A 20,767-nucleotide genomic window follows, 5' to 3' on the forward strand; every position below is an offset into this window, starting at 1 on the left:
ACAAACACAGACGCAAAACAGGCAAACCCGCAGCCGACTTCACTCACCGAGCTTTCGATCTATCTCATCCTTCGAACCTCCATCGATGGCCAGAGGCTGGATCCTCCCTCCAAGCCATTTCCCCACTTCATTGTACCAGTTCTTCACCAGGCTGGACGGGGACACCACCACCGCCTTGTCAATCTCTGGCTTACAGTCTGGACTCTGGCGCAAAAGCGTCCACATCAGCGTGATGCACTGCAGGGTCTTGCCCAGGCCCATCTCATCTGCCATGATGCAGCCATGGCTGCCAGGGATGCGCCGGCTGGTGACACACTCCCACAGGAACTTCACCCCCTGTGGAGAGAATCGCTCAGCCCATGCTGGCATCCACAGTACGACTGCCCAAGGGCCCGCAGCTTCACAGGCTCTGCCCAGAGGCCACGCCTCCTCTCCCTGGCCACATTTACCTCTCTCTGATGAGGCCGCAAGACCTTACTGAGAACAGGATCGACCACCACATGGACAGGGAGTTTTTCTCTGAGGAAAAACAGCAAAGCAAACATGGAGTGCACACATGGGCAAGGGCACACTCTCGGGAAGCTGTGTCCTGCTGGTCCTGCTGAGAGACGGCCTTCCTGGCCTGGTGACCAAACTATGCCAGGAGTCAGGAAATAAGGAGCAGGAGATGGATTCCCCAGGTCGCCACCGCAACCCTTTCTCCTCCCTGGATTACAGGAAAAGCCATCCATAGGACCGCAGTGGCTCGGCCCAGGGAATCACCTTCCCGCCTGCCTGCGCTCCAGATTCTGCAGTGGCTGTGATGAACCCAATGTCGATGCCAGCGCCTTGGAGACATCACACCAAAACACCCTCTGCCCTCCCAGATGCATGCACTTATGCAGGCCCAAAACCACAGAAATGCCAGTGCTGGGCCTGGCCTGGGATCCATCGGGAGAGCACGCGCCCTGGGTTCCATCCCCGCCAAAGAAAACCAAAAATCCCTATGCACATACTTGTCAAGTTTTAGCTGGTCATGGGCGCTCAGCGGCGGAGGCTCATACAGGACCAATGCACCTTCTTCCAAGGGGTCATGGAGGGCCCGACGGATCCCAGCTCTCTTGAGGCCCAATGCCCGGAAGCCCAGAGGACCTGGAAACCAACGGCCTGCCACGTGAGATTCTGTGTTGCCTTGCAGAGTCCACTCTGAGGCCTCCCAGAACCTCTCCTCGGCTCCAAGGACTACCCAGAACCTCTCCAAACCTGACCTTATCCCAATCAGCCTCATCCTGCTTTGCAACCCCCTGGGGGCTGGGTCTTGTCCATCACAACTCAAGTCAATCCTAAAAGGGATTGGAGGTATTTCTGTTTTTTTTTTTTAGGGGGGTGGGGTTGGAGAGAGGAAGCTCCCTGTACTAGCTCTACCTGGCCCCAGGGATTAGAATCGGAATGAAGCTTTCAGATTGGCAAATTCTGCGTTGACTCCTCCCACCCTGGTCCCAGTGTGAGCATAAGGCCTGGTCTGAACAGGACAGGGCAGATTCTGTAGTCATGAAGTCTCCAACAACCAATCTCATGAGATGCTACTGAATGGAACGAAGTCCGGAGCATGAGACACACTGGCCCGCCAGCAGCTTCCTGAGTGCTACACAACCCCACCAAGAGGAGGGGTTGGCTTCGGGGTTTAGCGAACAGACCCCGGCGGCCAGGGGGTGCTCACTCCAGCACAGTGACCACCTGACTAGCAGGTTCAATTCCAAGCAAAACTCATATTGACAAAGGTAGCTTAAAAAAAATTTTTTTTTCGGGGGCTGGAGTGATAGCACAGCGGGTAGAGCGTTTGCCTTGCATGCGGCCGACTTGGGTTCAATTCCCAGCATCCTGTATGGTCCCCTGAGCACCGCCAGGAGTAATTCCTGAGTGCAGAGCCAGGAGTAACCCCTGTGCATTGCCGGGTGTGACCCAAAAAAGAAAAAAAAAATTTCCCCTGGACTGGAGCGATAGCACAGTGGGTAGGGCATTTGTCTTGCACATGGCCAACCCAGGTTTGATTCCCAGCATCCCATGTGGTCCCCTGAGCACCTCCAGGAGTAATTCCTGAGTTCAGAGCCAGGAGTAACCCCTCTACATCGCCAGCTGTGACCCCCCCCCCAAAAAAAAGAAATCTATCCAGGCACACTCACTCAAAAATTAGAAGCTTCCCTTTTTACCTTGATAATTTGGTATGGGAATTTTGAATGGCTTTGACAAAATGCTTCGAATAAATGCTTCCTAGAAAAAAACAAAAACAAATAAGCATTCAGGACTGATTGTTACATTATAGGCAGTATTTTCACAAATGCAGTCTAAACCTATGGAGAGGTGAGGTGACTCAATAGGTGAGAGCACATGCTTCGTATGTGGGAGGCCAAGGTTCAATCCCTAGCACTCTACTGTCCCCTGAGCACTGGGAGTGATCCCCCAAATCTGTCACAACATGGACCCCTGAGTCTATGAGGAGTGATGCCCCAGGCACAGAACTAGAAGTAGCCCCTAAGCACCAGCAGGTGTGATCCCAAAACATAACACAAAGACTATGTAGGGGCTAGAGACAGTGCAATGGACTGAGCATACGTTCAGCAAGCAAGAGACTCAAGTTCAAGGATGGTTAAGGTATGATCCTGGGGCACTGCCAGAGCTACCCCCAAGCAGAGCCTGGAGTTCCCGAGTACTGCAGGGCATGACCTGCCTCCAAACAGGAAAACTAAAAGGACACAGGGACATGGCTAAGAAAGCACCAGATGGGGGCTGGAGCAATAGTATGGTGGGTAGGGCGCTTGCCTTGCATGCAGTCAACCCAGCTTCTCATGTGGTCCCCTGTGCCACCACCAGGAGTGATTCCTGAGTGCAGAGCCAAGAGTAACCACTGAGTATTGCCAGGGGTGGCCCAAAAACAAACCAAAAAAAAAAAAAAAGTGGGCAGTGTGATAGTACAGCAGAGAAAGTACTTGTCTTGCACTCAGCAAACCTGGTTTGATCACCAGCCCTGCATCTGCGTCCATGAACACTGCGAGCAGTGATTTCTAGGATTAAGATAGCTAATATGGCCCCAAAATCAGAGAGAACGGAGGGAAGGATGGAAGGAGAAATCCACAAGGAAGAGCTGCCACCATAGTGGCTATCACTTCAGCCAGGAAATGGCACTTGACCCAGGGGGAGGCAGGGAGAGGAAGAGAAGGTGGAGAGTCCCCAGCATCACTCCTGAATTAAAACTCTCCATTGAAATGCTGGTCTGGGCAGAGCAGCAGGACGCTTGCCTTGCATACACCTGACCCCAGCAACCTGCCAGGAGTAAGCCCTGAGCACCATCAGGTGTGGCCCAAGAAACAAAATGTCGTGGGGCTGGAACGATAGAACAGCAGGTAGGGAGCTTGCCTTACGCACATTGAACCCAGGGTTGATCTCCGGGAGCCCACATGGTCACCAGAACCCCACCAAGAATATCCCTGAGTGCAGAGCCAGGAGTAGCTCCTGAGCACCGCAGGGAGTGGTCCCAAAACAAAAAATGACAAAAAATCTGGTCTGAACATAGCTGAGCCCACTGAGAAATTACAATAGATTGAAAACTCAACCATAGCCTGCCTACCACTGACCCCAGGGCTCAGTACAGGTGGAGTATCCCTAGATTAAAGTCCTGTCTCCCTACGAGATGGAGCTCAGAGGGCTGGAGCCATAGTACAGTGGACAGGGCACTTGGCTGTGCACACAGGAGCCCAGGGTTTGGTCCCCAGCACCACATATGATGCCCTGAGCACTACCAGGAGTGATCCCTGAGCACAGAACCAGGAGTAAGCCCTGAACACAGCTGGGTGTGACCCTCCTCCCACAAAAATAGAGCTTGGGTCAAAGCTTGTGGGGACATGGAGACTATTTCCACCCCCACTCACAGCCCTCAGTGCCCCCCTTTTCAGGTCCTTTCCCAAGTGACTTTCTTCCTGCCTCGCCTGCCCAAGGCCTTTTCTTCACTGTGGGGTCAGGAGCTGTTTCCGCTGGCAGGCCCCACCTGGGTAACCCTCAGGGACATCTCATGAGATGCAGCTGATCCTCCCAGAATTTGCTTAGCCTTTTTCCCTTGAGGCAATCCACAAGGAAGAGCTGCCACCTAAGGGGAATATTCTCTCCCCCCAACTTTACTTAAACACTATGGTTTACTAAGTTGTTCATAATGCAGTTGTTTCAGGCATTCAACCCAACCACCAGTGTGGTCTTCCTGCCACCACTGTCCCTCAGTTTCCCACCCAGCCTCCAGCCCCTTCAGCAGATACAAAACAATTTTATATTGTTCATGGTGAAAATGGTCAGTGGTCAGTGGAATTATCACAAAAGTGTTCAGTAAAAAGAAATTTGTGAAAATTGTTATATCTCACAATGATGTTATTAAAATCTTTGAGGATTTGGGGCTGGAGCAATAGCACAGCGGGTAGGGCGTTTGCCTTGCATGCGGCCGACCCGGGTTCGATTCCCAGCATCCCATATGGTCCCCTGAGCACCGCCAAGAGTGATTCCTGAGTGCAGAACCAGGAGCAACCCCTGTGCATCGCCAGGTGTGACCCAAAAAGAAAATAAATAAATAAATAAATAAATAAATCTTTGAGGATTTACTGAGCTGTGAGCTGTTAGTTGCTAGCTGATAAGATATGATACTATCTTAATTGGATGGATATTTTCATCTTGGGCCCTTCACGAGGACAGGGGTCCCCAGACTTTGCCCCCAAACATGAAGCTCCTAAACAGGGCTGGGTGTCCAAGGCTGCTAGTCTACCTTGTCCCTAGGTTCCCTTGGGACAGTAGCACCTTTTTCTTCAGAGTGGGGGGGGCGGGGTAAGGGCCGGTGGAGGGGATGCGTTTGGACTCATACCTAGCAGTTCTAAGGGATTACCCACTGAGTAATGCCAAGGGCATCATAGTCCAGCCCTGTGAGTCAGAATTTTTGTTTTTAAGGTAAGGAGAGTTGAGGATTTTTGTTTCGTTTTTGCAGTGCCAGGGGTGGAACCCTGGGCCTTACACATGCAAGGCCAGTGGTTAACTACTGAGCTACATCCCTGGGCAAGTTAAGCATGTATTTAACAGCTGGTCAGAGAGCTCTTGGAGCTGAACACAGAACCAGCTGAGCAGCATCTGGACATCACTCCTACAGATCTGTGGGGGGAAGATTTCGCCTTGGTTAGAGGGACATTCTCTCCCTCTTTTCTCTGGAGCAGCAAGCGGGCATTCTCAGCAGACAGATGAACAGACAGCAGCTGCTTCCCCACCTTGGGCAGCCTGGCCTGTGGGCCCAGATCCCTGGAGGCTGTCTTTACTCTGACCAGGGGGTCCTGGCCCTGTCATGTCTGTTGCACAACTTGCAATTCTTCCTGCAGACCCTGTGGCTAATGGGTTATTGAAAGTGTCCATCTTGGGGTCCCCCAAAAGATCACTCTGTGCCACATGGGCTTCCTGCAAAGTAAAGCATGTGCTCTAGTCCTTTAAGCCATCACCCCTGCCCATGAAAGTTTTGCCTTTTATTTTTTTATTTTATTATTATTATTTTTTTGGTTTTTGGGTCACACCTGGCGATGCACAGGGGTTACTCCTGGCTCTTCACTCAGGAATTACCCCTGGCGGTGCTCAGGGGACCATATGGGATGCTGGGATTCGAACCCGGGTTGGGCGCGTGCAAGGCAAACGCCCTACCCGCTGTGCTATCGCTCCAGCCCCAGTTTTGCCTTTTAAATCTATAATTTTTTTCTTGGTTTTGGGCAGCTAAGCTAGATCCGGTCCTCAGGACTTATTCCTGGCTCTGTGCTCAGGGGTCACTCCTGGTGGCTTTTGGAGGACCATATGCAGTGCTGGGATCAAGCTGGGGTTAAAACCTTAACCCTTGTACTCTATCTTACTGGCCCCTAACTTCGCAATATAAAATTCTTGGCTACTCAGACTCGATTGTAGCCTCCTATATTGATGATAGGCCAGAATGTGTAGGGTGCCTGCCTTGCGCATAGCCAACTCTGGTTCAATCCCCAGCACATGGTCCCCAGTACACTAGGAGTTAGTCCTGAGCACAGCTGGATATGGTCCCAAAACTAGTAATAATAATAATAATAAATTATTTCAGGGGCAGGAGCGATAGTATAGTGGATAGGGCATTTGCCTTGCATATGACCAACCCAGGTTCAATCCCCAGCATCCCATATGGTCCCCTGAGCACTGCCAGGAGTAGTTCCTGAGTAGAGCCGGGAGTAACTCCTGAGTATCACCAGGTGTCACCCCAAAAGCCAAAATAAATAATAAACTTCGTTTTAAAATAATTAGATTCGGGGCCGGAGCGATAGCACAGCGGGTAGGGCGTTTGCCTTGCACACGGCCGATCCGGGTTCGATCCCCGGCATCCCATATGGTCCCCCAAGCACTGCCAGGAGTAATTCCTGAGTGCAAAGCCAGGAGTAACCCCTGAGCATCGCTGGGTGTGACCCAAAAAGCAAAAAAAATAATAATAATAAAAAAAATAAAATAATTAGATTCATGGGGCTGGAGTGATAGCACAGCGGGTAAGGCATTTGCCTTGCACGCGGCCGACCCGGGTTCGAATCCCAGCATCCCATGTGGTCCCCTGAGCACCGCCAGGGGTAATTCCTGAGTGCATGAGCCAGGAATGACCCCTGTGCATTGCCGGGTGTGACCCAAAAAGCAAAAAAAAAAAAAAAAGTTAAAAAATAAAAAAAATAAAATAGGGGCTGGAGCGATAGCACAGCGGGTAGGGCGTTTGCCTTGCACGCGGCCGACCCGGGTTCTAATCCCAGCATCCCATATGGTCCCCTGAGCACTGCCAGGAGTAATTCCTGAGTGTAGAGCCAGGAGTAACCCCTGTGCATCGCCAGGTGTGACCCAAAAACCAAAAAAAAAAAATAAAAATTAAAAAAAAAAAATAAAATAATTAGATTCAGCCGCGTGCAAGGCAAACACCCTACCCGCTATGCTATTGCTCCAGCCCATCTTTGCTAGTATCTTTCATGTGAGTTTCTTATCGTTGCTATTCATAATCCTAAAAATCATGGTAATTTAAAATGTCAAAAGATTATTCAGCTACAAAGAAATCTGCAGATAGAGGGTGGAGAAATAGTACAGGGCTAAGGAGTCTGCTCTGCATGTGGCCTATACCTGTGAGGGCCCATCACTGTGCTATATCAAGAGTAATCCCAGAATTTAAAGCAAAAAGTAAGCCCTAAGTACCACTGGCTGTGCCCCCAAAACAAAACTGCTCCTAGGAAATATGCAAATAAAGAAACTGGCTTTAAAAAAAAAGTTTTAACCTTTTTTTGGGGGGTGGGGAGTGCCACACCCAGAGATGCTCAGGGGAACCATTTGGTTGCTGGCACATCCCCATGTCAGGCAAGCACCCAGCCCACTGAGCTATCTCTCCAGCCCCTAAATTATCTTTCACAATACTGACAGTGGCAGGGTTTCATAGCACGGCATCCCCCTCAGTGTCCGTCACCTCTGTCCCAGCACCACCTCCACCCCGTCTGCAATTTTCTTCCTTTTCCTAATTTTTTGAGGGGGGATTCTTGTTTTTGGGCTACATCTGGCAGTGTTCAGAAGCCACTCACAGCTCGGTGCACAGAGGTCACTCCTGGCAGTGCTCAAGGGACCATGCTGCAGTTCTAGGGCTGGAATCTGGGCCTGGACCCATGGGAGGAAGTGCTCGGACACAGGGCCAGAAGCCCCTGAGATTTCTGCCAGCCTTGTCTTTGTCAAGCTTTTTTTAAGTATGATAATGAAGTTAATTTGTCCACATCCCTTTTCTTTCGTTTTTGTCTGTTTGTTTGGGGGCCACTGTGGTGCTGCTCAGGAGTAATTCCTGGCTCTGCGTTCAGGAATTACTCCTGGCGGTGCTCAGGGGACCACAGAGAACACCGGGAATGAAACTGGGCTGGCCGAGGGCTGCCCTCTCCCCTCCCTGCCTTACTACTGCTCGGGCCCAGATCTTGCTTTATTTTCCCTATTAAGTTTTCTATCTGCTATAAGCTAGTCTTTTCTAGTGTATTCCTATTACTACTACTACTTTCGGGGTCTCTGCCCTTTGCTTCTTGCAATCTTGAGTTTCCTCACAAAGTTAACTGGCCCGAAAGTTTCCTAGCTGAGGAGATGCTATTTTTATTGAGAACACAAGTTTTTTGGTTGTATAATCACAGAGACAGTCATTAAGGCTCTGCTGGCCCCCAATGTCCCACCCAGGTGGCTTACACCATTTTCCGGGTTGGCCTGATAAGACAGTAGGGAACTCTCTGGAAAGCGTCTGAGCTGTCCTACCCTAAGCACCTCCAGGTGGGCCCAAAAACAAAACTGAAAAAACATTGTCTGCCTTTCCCTATCTCCCACAATCAATCACTGCCTCTTAACTCCTTTGAAATTACTATCCAAGATCTTGAAGGCCTAATTCCAATGTCCTGTTCTCTCCTTACCTCTTACCTCGGAGGGAGAGCGGCCTCTCCTCTCGGGTAAATTCCACGGGAATACGCATGGAAGACTCCCCCTCCCACTCAGTTCCCTCAGATCTTGTATGCTCACCATTCTGAGAAGACTCGGCTCAGCCCTTCACCTCTCCGTACTAGTAACCCCAAATCTGGTTCCAATCCATACCTTTTTGTTGTTATTGTTTTGTTTTCGTTTGGGGAAACACCTTACTCCTGCCTGGCTCTGTGCTCCTGGAGTAGTTGAGGGACCATATGTGGTGCCAGGGATCAAAATCAGGTTGGAGGGACTGGAATGGTAGCCCAGCAGGTAGGGCATTTGCCTTGCAGGCGGCTGCCCAGGGTTCCATTCCCAGCATCCTATATGGTCCCCCAAGCACCGCCAGGAGTAATTCCTGAGTGAAGAGCCAGGAGTAACCCCTGTGCATCACCAGGTTTGACCCAAAATGCAAAAAAAAAAAAAAAAACAGGTTGAAAATGTGCAAGGCAAGCACCCTACCCATTGTACTATTCCTCTGGCCCCAGTTCCACAACCAAATTTGCAAATACAAGACAAACTAGATGGATAAAGGATTCAGCCACTTCAGTTTGACCACGCCCCGCCCCCCACACCCACCACACACTTCAGACCTTAATCCCAAATACAGGGGATTGTGCTACTAACCTATAGACTATAAATTGGGAGTTCCCACAAACCCACTCTTGGGTTCAATTAATTTGCTGGTACAGCTCACAGAACTGAGGAAAAGAGTTTACTTCCTAGCTACTCAGTCTATTACAAAGGACCTTAATTAACACCCAGATGAAGAGATTAACAGCAGGCGGTCTGGAATGACCCCTAGCAGAACAAAGGCACTGCAGGAGTGCCCCATCCTCGGGCAGGAATGCAGATGTGCTCCTGTTCACCAACAGAGAAGCCCTCTAACCCCCATCCTTTTTTCTTATAACAGCTCTACCTGGCAGTGCTGTGTGGGTCCAGCAGTTCTTAGGCATGGAGCCCGCTAAAACCACTCCAGTGGTGCTCAGGAGCCACTGGGGACAAATCTGACAGGGCCACATGCCGTGCCAGAAATCAAACTCACCTCAGACACGCCAGGCATATATGTGACCACCTGAGCTACTTTCCCAGACATCCTTTTAACTTGTGTGTGGGGGGGGATTTATGGACCACGCCCTGAGCTACTCCGGGTTTACTCCTGGCTCTGTGCTCAGGGAACATTCCTGGCAGTGCTTAGGAATCATTCTTGGTCTCTTGATGGTTCTCGGGAGACCTGTGCAGTGCTAGGGATTGAACCCGAATAGGATGCATGCAAGGCAAGCACCTGAACTAGGTCCTATTTCTCTACCACAGACACTCCGCCAACCATTTTTGGTTTTGTGTTTGGACCACAGTTGGCTCTGTGCTCAAGGGTCCTATGTAACACTGGGATCATATCAGCCGCATGCAAGACAAGTGCCATGCGCCTTGTACTAGCTCTCAGACCGCTTTCAGTTGAGGCTACCTTACTTGCAGGGCCGGTTACTGAGCTCTTGCCGGCTCCCCTTGGCAGTCCCCTTGGCAGAGATGGGGGTGGAGGTTCCAGTCCCCAAATGTCGGGGTAGATTCTCCAGGGAACAAGCATCAAGGCACAAAAGCTACCTCATTAACATAAACTCTGGTGTTTGAAACCCAAATGGTTTGAATAACAAAAAAAACACCTTTAAAAAAAATTTTTTTTTTGAATTTTTTGAATAACAAAAAAAAAAAAACACTTTTTTTTCCCCCCTTGTAAATGGAAAGGTTTAAAGAAAAGTAAAAGGCAAAGTTCCTCCCCAGCCAGGGAGGAACTCAGTATAGGACTAAGTTAACAACAGACTGAGTGATATAATAATACAGCAGGTAGGGAGTTTGCTTTGCTTGAGCAAAGGATTCCTCGGCTTCCCATATAGTACTATTCCCTGAGTCCCAGGAGAAACCCCTAAGCATCACCAGGCATGACCCCAAAAGAAAAAAAAAAGTCAAAAAAAAGAAAGAAAAAGAAAGAAAGAAAAAAAAAAGAAATTCTAAGGGTTTTAAAATCCCAATGGCAAGTTTCCCTAGAGAAACTTGTGGAAATTTTCAAGAAGCACAGTGCAGCTGACTTACTCTAACTTTGGACAAAGTATTTAATGCTTCAAAAACTCAAGTTTACTGGGGGCTGGAGTGATAGCACAGCGGGTAGGGTATTTGCCTTGCACGCGGCCAACCCGGGTTCGAATCCCAGCATCCCGGGGCCGGAGCGATAGCACAGCGGGTAGGGCGTTTGCCTTGCACGCGGCCGACCCGGGTTCGATCCCCGGCATCCCATATGGTCCCCCAAGCACCGCCAGGAGTAGTTCCTGAGTGCAAAGCCAGGAGTAACTCCTGAGCATCGCTGGGTGTGACACAAAAAGCAAAAAAAAAAAAAAAAAACGAATCCCAGCATCCCATATGGTCCCCTGAGCACCGCCAGGGGTGATTCCAGTGTGCATGAGCCAGGAGTGACCCCTGCGCATCACCGGGTGTGACCCAAAAAGCCAAAAAAAAAAAAAAAAAAAAAACCTCAAGTTTACTTACCTTTAAACATGAGAAATGGGGTAGGAGTGATAGTACTGCGAGAAAAGCATTTGCCTCGCACAACACCGACCTGGGTTCAATCCCTGGCACCTCACATGGTCCCCAAAGCCTGCCATGAATGATCCCTGCACTGAGAGCCAGGAGTAAACACTGAGAAGCACCAGGTGTGGCCCAAAAACCAAAGAGAATCCCATGAACTCCCATCACCATGGTTAATGTTTACTAGAGGAAACAGCTCCAGGACCTTAGTCATGTAATCTAAAAGCCTCTATAGAAAGTCAGAGACCAGGTGGCACAGGGACCCTTGTTCTAATACCCCATCATGGTCTTGCCCCTTTTCTACCCTCCCATCTTCAGGAATCTGAGATCTGGTGCCAAAGCAGGAACACAAGGGAACTAACGCCCAGATAGGCTGCCATCCCTAAGGAATGCGGCCAAGCATCCTCCAGGGCCCAGGGGCTCTGGACAGGCCTAAAATCCCCCAACTGCCTCCCGGCCAGCCACCATAGAGCAAAGCGGAGTGTCCAGGAGCAGGAATCTCGCAGCCAGCACACATGCACGCACGCACAGCACCAGGTGAGGGTTCTCATTGACTTACATGCTGACTACTGTCCAGACAGGGCGGGCGATCGGTCAGTTGTGTCAAGGGTTTCCGGAAAGGAGACAGGAAGTTCTCCTGTCTCTGGGTCTCGCTCCTGGATTTCCGTTTAGGAGTCTAGGAGAGAATTTAGGGAAGGTGAAGCCAGAGAGATCACAGGGTTCCCACAATGGCAACTTACACTGAAAATGTTTATGAAGGTAGGGGCGGAGCAACAGCACAGCAGGGCGGGTGCTTGCCTGCATGAGGCACCTGGGCTTGATGCTCAGCACCCCAATAGGTCCCCAAGCCCACCAGGAATAATTCCTAGGTGAAGAGCCAGGAGTGGCATATATATGCTGACTGAGCCCATGTGCTTGCTTGTGCCACGTGGCCGAGCACATGTGTCACCCAAGCACATGTGGCAGCCACATCTCCCCTTGAGATGTATACTTTCACGCTTTCCTAACTAATCCTGGGGTGTGTGGAGGGGCTCTCTCCACCTTTGGAGAAGCCCGCATTCTCTCTTGAGTGTTACTCTTTCTCTCACTTTCTCTCCCTCCGTCCGCTTCCTAAAAGCCTCCAAATAAAACGTTTTACTCCACACACTCACACAAAGCACCACCAGGTGTGGCCCAAAAACAAACCACAAAAAAGAAAGAAAAATGCTTATGGAAGGCTAGAGATTTGCATAGTCACTCAGGTTTGACCCCAATACATGTGGTACCCTGAGCGTCACCAGGAGACCCCTGAATGCAGTCATGAGTAATCCCTGAGCACCACTGTACCCCCACCGTAAAAAAAAAAAAAATAAATAAAAAACCACCCTCCACTTATGATGTGTCAGGTAGAATTTGTGATTCTCCACATGTATTATTATGTATCATTTCATAATAACCCCAAGATTCAGGCTTATTCATTATCCGTATTTAATAAGTGAGAAAAGAGCTTAGTAAGGTTTAAAACCCTGCCTAAGCCCAGCATAATTCGGGGTCCCTGTTGGTTCCCCCTACGGGGCCCAAAACTATGGCATCACGCTAGGTTGGTTCCAGCTGGCAAACCCTACTTAGTGGCCCCAGGCTCCAGGAACGCTGCTTGGGAGCCCCTCGGGCGCCCTAAAAATACCCTTAAGCTTGGAATCATGCTGCTAATGGTCTTGCCCACATCTCATTCCCAAAGACTGGTGGAGCTATTATTTGCATACCTCCGGGTATCTTCCCGAGGAACAAGAAGAATACAGATGCCTGCAACTCCCAGGCCATGGAGGTCACTCCGTTACATTCCCACCGTGGCAGTAAGGATGTGATACCAAGAGCATTTTCAGCCACACACAACACCAAGTGCTGGCCCAAATTCATGTTTGAGACCCATGTTAAGGGTCAAAATCGGGCCAGAGTTGACAGTACAGCGGGTAGGACATTTGCCTTGCATGCGGCCGACCAGGATTCAATCCCCAGCATCCCATATGGTCCCCCAAGCACTGGCAGAAGTAATTCTTGAGTGCAGAGCCAGGAGTAACCCCTGAGCATCACTGGGTGTGACCCCCCACACCCACACACCCCACAAAACAACAACAACAACAAAAAGTCAAACTCTCTCCCACAAGTAGAGAAGCAAAGAGTCTGGGCAATAACAGAGCAAACCTCACTGATCCAGGAGGCAACAACCCAACTGTAATAGTTCACCACGGTGCCTACAAAGAAACATCAGATCCCCTACACCTGTCTCTCCCCCTGAAAGGAGTTGCGAGACCCTACTTGGCAGCTCTTCTTCCAAAGGTTCAGGGGGCAGCCCTTGCTTCTTGTGCTCCTCTCTGAAGCAGCCACAGGTTTACAAAGGTCCCACACACAGCTGGTCCCACCAAGCCTCATGGTCCCATCACAAAGTCAAAGCAGAATCTGTCTCCCATTGTCTCCCCTCCAGTCTACCACTGTGTGCCCCTGGCCAGGGGACAACGTGCAAAAGGGGTGACTGGTAACTGCTGATGAGCCCTGTTTTGTTTTTCTGTTTTCTTTCAGTTCTTTGGGTAAAGAAGCTCTGGGGACCATGCTGCTGAGGTGCTGAGGGCTGAACCTGGGGTTCCATTGTGAGAACACGGTGGTCCTGCCCTTTGAGTTATCAGGCCCACCCCAGGGAACCCCCTTTTTTTTCCCCAAAGGTGGCAATGGCCCCAAACTAATGAGTGCTTCAGATTTGGAATACCAGTTCCTACCAGGTAAACTGAGACTCTCTGAGCTTCCAGGGATTACCCAGAGGATTTTCTTCATCTTGTTCAATGCCTGGAACACAGGAAGCAGTCACTGGAAGCTTAATGCACGTCTGAAAGGGCTTCTGGAGGTGACTGAATTCATACCAGGGAACCCCAGAAACACGCCCACCTTCCCTCATGCCCTGGAGGGTGACTTACTCACCACGGCCCCAGGCTGCCAGTCTTCGTCATCCGAGGCTCTGCCTTCCGGTTTCCTCTTGGCTAGCTGGCTGGGAGCCAGGCTCCTTCTCTGTAAAGGAGATCGGACACTGAACCTCCTGGGAATCCGGCCGCCAGCGTCCACCAGACCCAGACGCGGAGCTCCCCACCCACTCTCCTCCGAGGCCTCACTTACCATCCTGGGCCCAGATGCATAAAAACGTCAAGTACCCATCAGCCAACGGTCAGAGGCACCCAGCTGCTGAAACGGAGAAAACGGGCCCAAGAAAGAGGGAGCCCGGAGGGATGCAGAGGATCCAGCTGGAGCTGGGGCCAAAGCGTGGATGCCGTCCGTTCCCCGAGAAGGCCAAAGAGGAAGTGTCCAAGCGGAGGCCAGGAGAGGGGCAGGAACGACGGACAGAGGACCCGAGTGGGCAGAGGGGGCTCAGGATACCAGGGGACATTAAGTGAGGCGGCAGGAACGGGGCGGGCCGGGGTTGGGAGGGCGGCAATCCCCGGCCGGGGGGGGCGAGGCGCCCGGGTGCGCACCGCGGGGAATTTCCCAGGTTCGGAACGCGGATTCCGGGCTGGAACTGAGCGAGGTCAAGCAGAAGCCCCGGCGGGGCCGGTGGAAGAGCCCAGACTGGGACGCGAGGGCAGGCGGAGCGGGAAAGAGCCGCCGAGCCGACACCCGCGCCGGAGCACACGGGCCGAAACTTCTTCCCCCCGCACCCAAAGCGCGCGTTTAACAGCCGCCGAGACGGCTCCGAAGCCGGCAGGCCGGGTCAATCGAACCTCCCGCCGCCGGCCCCCGCACCACCCATTGGCTGCGTTCGATGCGTTCGGCGCTCGCGCCGCAGGGAAGGAGTCGGGCCGGGCGGGGCCAGGGCTCCGGGGCGGGGCGACCTCGGGCCGGGCGGGGCCGACGGCCGCGGGACGGTTGGGCGTGGGGGGGCGGTGCCGCGGGGCTCGGTTGGCGGTTCCGCTGCAAATCCGGCCGGCCCGGCCCGGCACTGCGCAGCGGCTCCCGGGCGCGTGAGCGGGTGCAGCGGCGGCTGAAATGAGGATTTGCAGCAGCCCCGAGGGGTTGCCGCCTGCCTGCAGAAGCTGGGCTTGGGGTCCCGAATTGGACCTCCCGAATTGGGCTGGCGTAGGGAATCTTGGTCCCGGCTTACAGACCTCTCCGTGGGTTGTCTGGAGCTGCAGGAGCCCCCACCCCCACCCAGCCCCCGGGGACGGATATTTCCATCGGGCGTGGAAGCTGCCTTTCCTCAGCCAAACCCGCGTGACCCCATCCCAGAAATTTTAGCGAATAAGTCGTTTAAAACATCAGTGTTTGTCACTGAAAATGTTACTACCATCCTCACAGTGTTATCAGAGATAAGTTCATGTAAGTTAATGTTTAAAGACTTAAGAGCCACTGGTTCGATCCCCAGCAATGCCAAATAGAATTTTTTTTTCTTTTTGGGTCACACCTGGCAATGCATAGGGGTTACTCCTGGCTTTGCACTCAGGAATTACTCCTGGCAGTGCTCAGGGGACCGACCATACAGGATGCTGGGAATTGAACCTGAGTCGGCCACGTGCAAGGCAAATGCCCTACCCGCTGTGCTATCACTCCAGCCCCAAGAATTTTTTTTTAATTTTTTTTTTTTTGCTTTTTTTGGGTCACACCTGGCGATGCACAGGGGTTACTCCTGGCTCTGCACTCAGGAATTACCCCTGGCCGTGCTCAGGGGACCATATGGGATGCTGGGATTTGAACCCGGGTCGGCCGCGTGCAAGGCAAACGCCCTACCCGCTGTGCTATCTCTCCAGCCCCAAGAATTTTTTTTTTTTTTAAATTTCAACAATAGGGCCAGAGTACCGCGGGTGGTGCTCTTGCCTTGAATGCAGCCACCCTGCGTTTCATCCTCAGCATCCTATGAGGTCCCCTGAGCCAGGCTGGATTGATACCGGAGCACTGTTTGGTGTGACCCAAAAACAATCAGAGCCAGACACAATCTAGATGCTCAGATTTTTGTTTTCTTGTTTCTCTTTTGGGGGGTGGGGCGTGGCTGCTCCACAGCCGGCAGTGCTCGAGGAACAAGGCTGACTGCTGGCTCTGGACTCCGGAATCATTCCTGGAGGGCTCGGGCTCGGGAGAACTTATGGGAGATCATCCGACACCGTTGATATATCCCATATATCCCACCACTGATATTGGGTTCCGCGGCCGTGGCAAGCAAAGCACTGTGCATCGCTCCCACCTCCTAAGTTCTCAGTTTAAAGAGTACTAAGTACTATAGGTGCTGGAGAGATAGTGACTGGGGCAAAAGGGGAACAGGCAGGGAATTCAGATACGGCCCTGAAGGAAAGAATTACCAGCAAGTAAAAAGAATTACCTCCAGTGAAAGACTGAGGATGGAGAGGGAGAGAGGGGGAATGATGTGCCTGGATGGTGCCTGATAACCTGGAAAACCTAGGCCCTGCAGGATCCAGAGTCAGACCTCATAAGACAATCATATCAGCATCCTCTCCCAGTTTTTAATGGCCCACATTCTTGGAACCTAATAAAGAAATGCTCACCCACCCACCCACCTTTGTTAAAAAGGTATAAAAGGAGGGGCTGGAGAGATAGCACAGCGGGTAGGGCGTTTGCCTTGCACGCGGCCGACCCGGGTTCAAATCCCAGCATCCCATATGGTCCCCTGAGCACGGCCAGGGGTAATTCCTGAGTGCAGAGCCAGGACTAACCCCTGTGCATTGCCAGGTGTGACCCAAAAAGCAAAAAAAAAAAAAAAAAAAAAAGGTATAAAAGGAAAAGGCTTCAGCCTTTCTCCGGAGTTCTGCTTTAGGAGACCGCCTCCCTAAAATCTGGAGCTTCCCTGAGTTCCTTTCCCCTCCTTCCTTTCCCTAAATAAAGCTTTTAACTTAATTTGGGCTCTCCTAGCTTTGAATTTGACTTCTAGAGGACAGGAACCTGAGCATTGCTTGTCTACAACAATATTATAGGGGTAAGGTGCTTGCTTTGCATGAGGCCCATCCAGATTTATCCCTAGCACCCATACAGTTGCCCAAACACTATCAGGAGTGACCTCTGAGTGCAGAGGTAGCCCCTCAGCACTATTAGTGTGGCTAAATAAATAAATGAACCTCTTAAATTAAAAGGCCAGAGAGAGAGAGAGAGAGAGAGAGAGAGAGTGAGCTCAATAGCCTAAGCAGATGCTTTGCATGCAGGAGGACCAAGTTCTAGTTCCCAAACCACATGGTCACAGAAACCCTTGGAGCAGCCAGTAATCACCCCTGGCAGTGTGCAGAAGATCTTGCCCCCAGCATCGAGGCAAGAGTAGCCCCTGAGCGCTGCTGTATGTAGCTTCCCCATCACCAAAGAGAGTGCTAGAGAGATACTATAGAGGTTATGAACAGTTAGCACTTGTCTTGCAAACTGGTTGAATCCCTCACACCAAGTATGCCAGGAATGGCCCCTGAATAGTGCCAGGTGTGGCTGCTTCCCTTCCACTAATAGCCTTTACTTAAACCCAGTTATCTTCATTTCCATAGTTTCATCATTTCAATAATGCAATTATGTTATATAGAGACCAGAGCAATGGCACAGTGGGTAAGGCTCTTGCCCTGCATACAGCCAACCTGGATTCAATCCCTGGCATCCCATATGTTCCCTAAGCCCACCAGTAATGATCCTGAGTGCTGAGCCAGGAGCAACCCCTGAGCATTGCTGTGTGTGGCCCCAAAACAAAACAAAACAAAAAAAAAACTGAGTCTCCTTGGGGCCTAAGAGATAGCCTAACAGACACCACTGGGTATGACCTCAAAATCAAAAAAATGGGTCAGAGCTATAGTACAGCGGATAGGGCAATTGTCTTGCACACACTGACTGGGTCCCATCCCCATCACTCCATATGGTCCCCTGAACCTGCCAGGAGTGATCTCTGAGCACAAAGCCAGGAATAAGCCAGAGCACAGACAGGTGTGGCCTCAAAACAAGAACAAGAACAAGAACAACAACAAGAAACAATGGACTCCTGCTGCAGACCATGTGTTCCAGCCCTTTCAGCCATATCCTAGGCCTGGAATTTCCGTTTTCTTCTTTTTTGTTTTTTGTTAAATATTGTGTGCGTGCATACACGCACGCACGCACACATACACACAGACATACACACCCCCCAGATCACATAGTCTTTCATCTTATTGTCTTTGGTCACACGTGCTGGTGTTCAGGGTCTATTCCTGGAGTGGCAGGTGGACCATGCAATTCCAAGGATTGAATCCAGGACTGGCCCGTGGAGAGTATGTGCTCCAGCCCTTTGAGCCGGCTCCCTGGCCTGCACCACATTGTCTTTATCCTTCTAGGTTGTTTTCCAGGTCTTGGCTGTTATAAATAATGCTGTAATGAACATGGGGCACACATATCTTTTTCAGTTAGTACTGTTTTATTTCCTGCAGATAAATACACAGAATTAGAATTGCTTGATCATATACATAGCAGTCTTTCATTTGGAGGAGGTTGACAATGCTCAGGATCAAACCCAGGGTGTCATACATGCAAAACATGACCTATTTTCCCCCTGTGCACCCTTAGCCCCTATAGTGTTTGCAGGGGTGGGGTGCAGTGGTGAATCACCCCCAGAGGTGCTCTGGGGCTATAGTCCTGCCTCTGCTCAGTGCTGGGGGTTGAAGGGTAGGGAGGCCCATCAGCAGGACCTGAGTTTTAGAAGTCAGTCACAGTCAGGCAGGTAGGTGTCTTACCAGCTGTACTTTCTCTGATGCCCCACCTCTTAGTTGTTTTATTTATTTTTGCTTTTTGGGTCACACCTGGTAATGCTCAAGGGTTACTCCTGGCTCTGCACTCCTGGCAAAACTCAGGGAATCCTATGGATCCTATGGATGCCAGGTATTGAACCTGGGTTAGCTTTAAGGAAGGCAAGCGCCCAACCTCCACTGTGCTATCTCTCCAGCCCCAATTAAGTCTATTTTTTTTTCTTTTTGCTTTTGCTTTTGCTTTGGGGCCACACCCAGTGGTACTGAGGGCTTACTCCTGCCTCTACACTCAGTAATCACCCCTGGCAGTGTGCAGAATCATACAGGATGCTGTGGAATGAACCCAGGTCAGCTGCATGCAAGGCAAGTGCCCTACCCTCTGTGCTATTGTTCTGACCCATGAGTAGTGGTTTTTACGCATGTTTTATATATTCCAATTTGTGAGCTCAAAGTGCGAGTGCACGAGGCTTGCGTTTGGAGTCCAGGAGCCTTCTCCCCACCCCAGCAGGCCCACGGTGATGGACAAATGGTCTCCGGATGATTTTTTTTTTTTTGTAGTCCAGGAGTGTCTTTATTTTTAAACAAACACTTCTCATGCCATGTCTTCATAGGGGCTGGGCTCCAGCAGCTCAGGTTCCTTTCCGTTGGTCCTTACAAAGTGGGCTTCTCTGGGTGGAGCAGGCTGGCGCTTCAGTTGGACCCAAGTCCCTTTCTCTTTGGCTTCCTTCTTTTTTGATCATTTTCCTTCACCCGTTTCAGGAAGCTGTCTTGACTTTTAGAGTGCTTTATATGCTCAATGCAGACATTAATTCTCTTGGCAAGAATCTTGCCCTTGATTTGTTTGTTAACGACAATGCCAACAGCATGCTGGGTACCATTGTAGACTCTTCCAGTTTTGCCATGATAACATTTGTGGGGCATTCCTTTCTGGACTGTGCCCATTCCCTTTATGTCTATGATATCACCTTCCTTGTATATACGCATGTATGTGGCCAAAGGAACAACTTCATGTTTTCTGAAAGGTCTAGAGAACATACAGTGAGTCCCCCTCCGCTTTCCCTTTGTGTTGGTCATTTTGGCGATTTACTGGGTGCTGGCGGTTCCGGCTGAAAGGCTCCAGCTGATTGTTAATCAGTCACCCTGTCACTATGCATTCCAGTCTCTCTGTGCACCTATTCCAGTCTCCCCCCCACCCCCGCACCCCAGTCTCACAGCCTTAGTTCCTGAGAAAACTCCTCAGGAGTTGGGGATAGCCATTACACATAGGCATGGTTGCACAATCAATAGGTGTAAAGCCCTTCCTTCAGGAGAAGCTTCTTCTTCTTTTTTTTTTTTTTTTTTTTTGCTTTTTGGGTCACACCTGGCGATGCACAGGGGTTACTCCTGGCTCTGCACTCAGGAATTACCCCTGGCCGTACTCAGGGGACCATATGGGATGCTGGGATTTGAACCCGGGTCAGCCGAGTGCAAGGCAAACGCCCTACCCGCTGTGCTATCTCTCCAGTCCCAGGAGAAGCTTCTTCTAAGGCAAAATCTCATCCTGCTAAGAGTTTTGCGTGAGGGTGGAATTCATCTCAGCTGTATTGCTTTCGCCTTTCCTTAGACAGTATCCATTTAAACAGTCATCTTAAATTTACTTCTTAATAACCTTTCTAGGGGCTGGAGTGATAGCACAGCGGGTAGGGCGTTTGTCTTGCACACGGCCGACCCGGGTTCGATTCCCAGCATCCCATATGGTCCCCTGAGCACCGCCAGGGGTAATTCCTGAGTGCAGAGCCAGGAGTGACCCTTGTGCATCGCCGGGTGTGACCCAAAAAGAAAAAAAAAAAATAACCTTTCTAGTCATTTTGTATGGACAGAGTAAGAGATATATTAAACTTAAAGAGTGTCTCTTCTTGGGGACATCTCACTATATATTCCTGACCACAGTCCTCAGGCCAGGTCCTTATCCAGTTACTTTTTTTGTATCATAACAGAGT

The 20,767-nt window shown here is 50.7% G+C and overlaps 1 protein-coding gene and 1 pseudogene across 1 annotated transcript in view; both read right to left on the bottom strand.

Annotated features, from left to right (window-relative positions):
• RAD54L (RAD54 like) overlaps positions 1-14,805 on the bottom strand; it is a 29,054-nt gene extending 14,249 nt beyond the window's left edge. Inside the window, exons 1-7 of the mRNA XM_004620529.2 lie at positions 14,224-14,805; positions 14,032-14,118; positions 11,642-11,758; positions 2,190-2,250; positions 996-1,131; positions 450-519; positions 48-336 (exon numbers count right to left, since the gene is read on the bottom strand). Coding sequence (XP_004620586.1) covers positions 48-336; positions 450-519; positions 996-1,131; positions 2,190-2,250; positions 11,642-11,758; positions 14,032-14,118; positions 14,224-14,226 — 763 coding nt within the window. The 5' untranslated portion in view covers positions 14,227-14,805. The remainder of the gene's footprint in view (positions 1-47; positions 337-449; positions 520-995; positions 1,132-2,189; positions 2,251-11,641; positions 11,759-14,031; positions 14,119-14,223) is intronic.
• Positions 14,806-19,380: 4,575 nt separating this feature from the next.
• On the bottom strand, positions 19,381-19,941 carry LOC129405091 (60S ribosomal protein L21-like; annotated as a pseudogene).
• Positions 19,942-20,767: the final 826 nt, after the last annotated feature.

The sequence above is a fragment of the Sorex araneus genome, chromosome 5, assembly GCF_027595985.1.
Source record: "Sorex araneus isolate mSorAra2 chromosome 5, mSorAra2.pri, whole genome shotgun sequence".
Classification (NCBI taxonomy): Eukaryota; Metazoa; Chordata; class Mammalia; order Eulipotyphla; family Soricidae; genus Sorex; species Sorex araneus.